At 58.1% G+C, this 6,850-nt stretch overlaps 1 protein-coding gene across 1 annotated transcript; it reads left to right on the top strand.

The window, feature by feature from the left end:
- Positions 1-771: 771 nt before the first annotated feature.
- Positions 772-5,782, top strand: CGCS363_v015020 (Bloom syndrome protein-like protein; the record flags this gene model as incomplete). Its single annotated transcript, XM_036646869.1, has 2 exons — positions 772-5,699; positions 5,776-5,782. 2 exons carry the CDS (start codon positions 772-774, stop codon positions 5,780-5,782), a joined length of 4,935 nt encoding a protein of 1,644 aa, XP_036487911.1.
- Between the last annotated feature and the right edge of the window lie 1,068 nt (positions 5,783-6,850).

Genomic DNA, 6,850 nt, shown 5'->3' with positions numbered 1-6,850 from the left:
GTATTAATACTTAGCACCTAAATAAGGAGTATTAATCCTTAGCCCCCTAGTAAGCTAATACCTTAGTAGAGTAAGAAATATTAGCTTAAAGAGGACTAGCTATAAGCTAATACCTATAATAATAAAGCTAGAACTAGCTAGCTAGTCTTTAATACTACCTATAGTAAGGATACTAATATTAATAACTTACGCCTTAATATAAGTAGCTACCTTTAGTTCTCTATTAAAAGCTAACTAAAAACTACTTAGAGGCTTAATAAGGCCCTCTTAAGCCCTAAAAAGGAAGCTAAGTATAAGCTAACATCACGTCCACGATGGCTGACGTCGGAAGCCATTGAACGCCCCACCATGGAATTAGGTGGGTCCGTTGAGACAAGGGCGGAAACCGTTGTTCACAGCAAGGTGGAAGCCGTTGAGATTTTCCGTAGTAAAATAGGTAAAAGTAGCATGCAATTAAAGCCACAATCGGTATAATTATAGGAACCCAGTTCTCAGTGTTTTATTCCGTGATATGAGTCCAGAAATAGGTGAATAGGGTAGTAGATGTTTTTGTGATGTCGTCCGAATCCCCGCATTAACCAGCCAATTATATAACAGGACCATCAGCCAGGCCAGAAAGCCCGACCGAGCGATGGAACGTAGGCAGGGAGGAAAGTAGATCAAGGAGAAAGTATATGGAATTAAGGGGCAGGAAGGTGAGTTTATAAAGAGAGGACAGGAGGAACCAGTCATAAACAGTAGATAGAAGAAAGTAACCAATACATGCCAAAGATGGAGCCATTCGTCCACAACACGCAGTATTCCATTTTGATATGCACATTATGTCAGTACGCCGTATTAGCCAACGAAGCCACGGCGCATTTGCGGAATAACCATCGGTCAATCCCCACCGAGGCCAGGAGCAAGGTCGCCGGATTAGTCGGCGATATTCCCGGCATCATCCGCAGCCAGGCCGATTTGCAGTCGTTTCAATACCCAGACCCCACGGTCGAGCCAGTTGCCCATATCGCACCGCCCCGGGCGGACGGTTTGCGTTGCCACGCATGCCGTTATGTGTGCCGCCGCGTGCGAAACATGCAGGAGCATTGCCGGGCAGAACACCGGTGGGCGAATGATTGGCAGAAGGGGGGCAATGTGCGCAAGAAAGCCACGGCAGTCAGAGATTTGCCGTGGACAACAGGCGTGCCATGCCAGCGTTTTTTTTTAACACGGGCCGCAAGCGGATGGTTCGAGGTCGGGCGGGGGTTAGGGGTGGCCGTTCAAAGCGAGCCATCGGGGCCGGGGACGGACGACACGGCGTGGTTCGTCACGTTGCACGAGAACCAAGAGAAGCGGTTCGAGGCCGACGCGCGCGAGGAGGTCAGTACAGTGGACGAAAAGTTGGAGCCGAACGGGTGGTTGTACCGCGTCGGGTGGACGAGGGATTTGGAAGGGTTGAACAAGACGCAGTTACAGGAGGCCACGCGACCAATTGAGGATGGCGAGGAGACGTTAGAGGCCATATGGGCCGTGTTCAACAGCGTCGCCGACAAGGCATGCGCAACAGCAGCACCGCACAAGGTCGGGCACGACGTGTTGTTCGAGGCGGAGCGGAAGGAGATCGGCCAGAAGCCGGTGCGGCCATTCGACAACCGCATGGAGGACGACACGTGGCAGCGGTACAAGGAGGTTTGGCGTAAGATGGTGAGCATATGGTTCCGCATGGACGAGTGGCCGGAGCGCGAGCGGCCGCCGTATCGGTTCACCATGCGTCAGGGGTCGTTGTGGGATGCGTTCACCAGCCGTGTCGAGGCGGATGTCGGCAGCAGGCAGGCCGCGCAGGCGGAGGAGGTCGAGAGGATGTGTTTGGACGCCATCATCGCCATCATCGAGGACCCGTACAAGCAGAGCCAAAAGGAGAGCGCGATGATCGGCGCGTTGGCGGTGTTGGGCATCCGCGAGGACGGCGGGTGGCACCAGGCGACGGAGTACACGACGAATTATTCAGCCGTGATCAAGGTGGCCAAGATGTTCGTCGTGTACCAGGCGTGGTTGGAGCGGAAGGACGAGGTGGTGGCGTTGACGGCGACCAAAGGGGCCGAGGCGGCGTACGAAGAGGCCAGCAGCGTGTTCCATTTGGTGCGCGACAAGGTGCGGCGGTTCATGACGCGGATGCCCGGGCGGCCGGACGACGAGCCCAGGGCGATGAATTGGATTTACGACGCGCGCACGTACGGGATGCATATCCGGTTTAACACGGTGGCGCCGGGGATGGTGGATTGGAGCGGCGACCGGATATCGTTCCGGCGGGTGCGGGTGCGGGTGTGCGAGTTGGCCGAGATGTTCCACGGGGTAGCGCAGGAGGCGCGGACGTTGTTGGCGCAGTTGGCGGTGGTGGACGGGGATGGGGATAGGGATAATGATCCCGACAGGGACGGGCACGGCGATGGGTACGGAGGCCGATCAGCGTTAGCAGCAGCGTTGCCCGCCATCAGGTGGGACAGCATGCACGACGACCACAGCCAGGACCGGCCGGGGTATTCGTTTTTACACGACGACCGCAACGAGGCGTGGGTGGGCAAGGGGAAGGGGTGGATCGCACGGCGCATCGCAGAGTCGGAGGCACGGCGGCGGGCGTGGTTAGACCCAACGCGAGGGGCGGCGGCGGCGGCAGTGGCAGCAGCAGCAGCAGCAGCAGCAGGACAGGCGGAGGAGGTCACGTCCAACCGCAGCGATAGCCACCACCCATACCGCGAGAGGACGGTGCAGGCATACAGACAGGCGTTGGAATCGTTCCGGGAGCGGTTGTGGATGTTGATGCACATGGTGGCAGGGCAGCCGGCGCGGGCGCCCGAGTTAGCAGGCATCAGACACAGCAACACGGCCAACGGCGGGGTCAGGAACGTGTTCGCACACGACGGCATGATATGTTTCGTCACGTCGTACCACAAGAATTACCGCCAGACGGGGACGGCCAAGGTGATACACCGGTATTTGCCGCGCGAGGTCGGCGAGTTGTTGGTGTGGTATTTATGGTTAGTGTTGCCGTTTTGGCAGCAGGTAGGAGGCATCATCCATCAGACGGACCGGAAGAGCGCATTTTTATGGGCGGACGACGTGGTTGTAAGGGGCAGGGCGGCGGGCGAGGCGAGCCGTGATAACACCAGGGGCGACGAGCGCCGCAATAACACCAAGGACAACGACGCCCGTGACAACACCGAGGACGACGACGCCCGTGACAACACCATCACAGACGAGAGCGCCAACGCCACCCCCGGCCGGGCGCCGTGGACGGACGAACGGTTGTGGACGTCAGACAAGGCAAGGCGGATCATGCAGCAGCACAGCGAGCGGTTGGTCGGCAGCAAGATCAACATCAGCGGGTGGCGGCACATGGCCGTCGCCATCGCCAACCGGTATTTGAACGAGGCGTTCGGACGGGCAGACGACAAAAACAACGACAACGACGACAACGACGACGACATAGGCGTCGAGGACAGCGCATTGGATTTGCAGGCCGGGCACGGCACGCACGTGGCGGGGATGATATACGGGCGGTTGTACCAGGAGGCACCGTTCGGCACGGCGGCGTTGCGGGACAGGTTCCGGGCCGTCAGCCGGCAGTGGCACCGGTTGTTGGGGTTCGGGGCGGAGGACCGGGGCGGCGGGGCACCCACCAAGCGGCGGCGGACGGCGACGACGGCGGCGGACGAGGAGTTCGAAGGGCAGCGGCGGCGGCGGTTCACGCGGTTGCAGTTAGCCAACGCCGGCGGGCAGTTGCGGCAGATGATGGGGGACCCGCGGGCGGCGTTCCGCGGCCAGCAGGAGCGGGTCATCCGGTCGATCATGCGCGGGGACGACCCGATCGTGCAGGTGACGGGCACGGGCGGCGGCAAGAGTTTGTCGTTCATGTTGCCGGCGTATTGCGCACCGGACGGGGTGACGATCGTCGTGACGCCGTTGGTGGCGTTGCGCACCGACATGGACGCGCGGTGTTCGAGGTCGGGGTTGGCGTCGACAACGTGGCGCGGCGGCGGGCGGGCCAACACGGCCGCAGCAACGGTGGTGTTCGTGACGCCCGAGTCGGCCGTCACGCAGGGATTCCGGGATTTCGTCGGGCGGTTGCAGCGGCGGCAGCAGTTGGACCGGGTGGTGTTGGACGAGTGCCACGTCGTGTTGGATGGGTCGAGGGGGTTCCGGCCGGCGTTGCGGGCGTTGGGGCGGACGGTGCAGGAGTTCGGGGCGCAGTTGGTGTGTTTGACGGCGACGTTGCCGCCGGCGGAGGAGCGGGAGTTTTTCGCCGTGACGGGGATCCGGCAGGAGCGGGTGCGGGTGTTCCGCGAGGCGACGACGCGGAGGAATATCGAGTATGGGGTTGTTGTCGTTGCGTTAGGGTCAGGGGGTGGGGGTCGTGGTCGTGGTCGTGGTGCGGCAAGCCACAGGCGCCGGGCAGAGTCAGGGTTAGGGTTAGGGTCAGGTCGGGAGGGTGAGGACGGCGAGTTGAGCGCCGTCGAGGAGCGCGGTTGCCAGGAGGTCAGGGATTGGTTGCGGCAGCAGCCACGCGGCAAGGCGGTGGTGTACAGCAGCACGATCGAGGGCGTCGAGCGGATGGCCGAGGCGTTGGGGTGCGCAGCGTTCCACAGCAGCATCGGCAGCACGGAGGACAAGGCGTCGAGGTTGGAGGCGTGGAGGATGGGCGACGGCGCCGATGGGGGCGTCATCGTGGCGACGAACGCGTTGGGGTTAGGCATCGACGTGCCGGACGTGCGGTTGGTGGTCCACGCGGGCATGCCGCGGCGGTTGCGGGATTTCGTCCAGGAGAGCGGGCGTGCCGGGCGAGACGGCCAGCCAAGCCGGTCGGTTGTTATATGCAGTAGGGCAGCCGTGGAGGAGAAGGAGAAGGAGAAGCAGAAGGAGAAGGAGGCAGGGGAGGCAGAGAAAGATGGGAGGGCAGCCGGAGGGGGATGGGAGGTGTCAACAAGGACATACATCAGGGGAGAGGTATGCCGGCGGATTGTGTTAGACGAGGTCATGGACGGGCGGGTGGACCGTCCAGGGTGCGAGGAGGGCGAAGAGGCATGCGACATATGCCGGCAGAGGGCGTCGGAGGTGATGTGGGTAGACGACGGGGATGGAGATATGGATAGGGACAAGGACGGGGATAGAGAGGGACATGGAGCCAGAGAAGACGAAGAGATCAGGGCCGCGTTCGAGACCAGTCAGCAAGCCAGGCAGTTCCGCCAGTGGCAGGCCAGGGCAGAGCGTTCAGGGTTAGGGGAGGAGGGGGAGACGTTCAAGCAGCAGTTGGCGCGGTGGGCGGGACGGTGCACGTATTGCGGGATACGCCGGAGAGAGAGCGACGGGCACACGTTAGACGATTGCCCAGGCCGCGGGGAGCAGGCGTGGGGGTGGACGGCGCAGTACAGGAGGCAGATGGAAGAGGCCATGTTCGACGGACGGATGATGGAGAATTTCAGCAGTTGTTTCCATTGCGGATTGCCGCAGGGTTGGTGTCGGCGATGGGAGCCGTTGGGCGAGGACGGCGGGCGGTTCACGGAGGTCGAGGGCGGTTCATGCCAGTACCAAGGGTTGATGGTTACGATGTTCGCCGTCGCAACGATCGGTGTGGGGTCGAGGGTGTACGAGGAGACGGTGAGGGCGATGCGCAGAGCGGACGGGTTAGAGGAGTGGGCATCGAGCGAGAAGGAGGTATATAAGTGGTTAGGGCAGATGATCCAATGGGGAGGGGTGCAGTCAAGCAAGTTGTGCCGGTTGACAAGCCAGTTGTGGCAGAAGGCAGTAGAGGGCGTAGCAGAGGGGTGATCAGGCAGGGCAAGGCGGGGCGAGTAGGGGCCGTACATAGGAGTACGACAGTTTAGGGTAGGGAGTAGGGAAGTATAGTAGTAAAGGATAATAGAAAACAGAGCATCAGATGTTTTTTCACACAGAAAGATTTAATAGCACAAGAGAGCAGGAGGTGGAAGATGACAAAGAGTAACAGAGGGGATGAATCATGAGCAAGGAGCAAGAAGGGGGGAATACAAGGAGCAGCAAAAGGTATAGGCAACAGTGGAAGGATGGAAAGAGCAGAGAAAGGGGCCGGAGAGAAGGGAAAAAAAAGAAGTAAAAAGGGGATGTAAGAGCGTGAATATAATACAGATGTAGTGTTAAAGATTTCAGGGCCAGTTTTAGGGTTAGATAGCATAGCAGAACAAAAGGGCAGAACAGTAAGAGGTTCGTTAACAAAGGCGAATTAGTAAGAGTATAGGAGTTATAATAAAGCAGATTCGGGGGCAAGCAGAGGGAAAGAGAATAGTATTAAGATAATAGGAAAGAGTAAAAGATTTGTTATAGAAAGAGAGCAGAGTACACCGAGAAAAATTACAGCCAAAAAGGGGTAGCAAGGTCAGCAAGAGAGGGGGAATTAAAGAATCACATACCAAAGATAGCAGATTTATACAGTAGACAGTAGTTAAAGATAAAGGGAGGTAGAAAGAAAGTAGACAGAGAGAAATAGAAATACAAACAGATAGAAGACCAAGGGGGGAAAAGTAAAAAAACGGATTTCAGTAAAAGAGAGGGAGGGAGATTCATTTAGCAGCCCATAGAGGTAGAGTATAGGGGAGCCAGGGTTAGTACACAGTAAAGGTCAGAGATAGGTTAAAGAGAAGGATTAAGGTCAGAGTAGGAATCAAAGTCAGGAATACAGCAAACAGAAGGGTCAAGAATAGGGCAGAAATAGAAGTCAGCAATAAAGCAAAGTTCAGGAGGGATAGAGTTAAGAAACAGATAATAGAGGGGACATACAATTAGCAAGCAACAAGAAAGGGGGGATCCAAGGAGCAGAGGAAAGTAGAGGCAAGAAGGGTAA

The sequence above is a fragment of the Colletotrichum siamense genome, assembly GCF_013390195.1.
Source record: "Colletotrichum siamense strain Cg363 chromosome Unknown KSG_Cg363_contig11, whole genome shotgun sequence".
In the NCBI taxonomy this organism is placed as follows: domain Eukaryota; kingdom Fungi; phylum Ascomycota; class Sordariomycetes; order Glomerellales; family Glomerellaceae; genus Colletotrichum; species Colletotrichum siamense.
The sequence above is the reverse complement of the archived record's forward strand: the minus strand, read 5'-3'. Positions and strand labels throughout refer to the sequence as shown.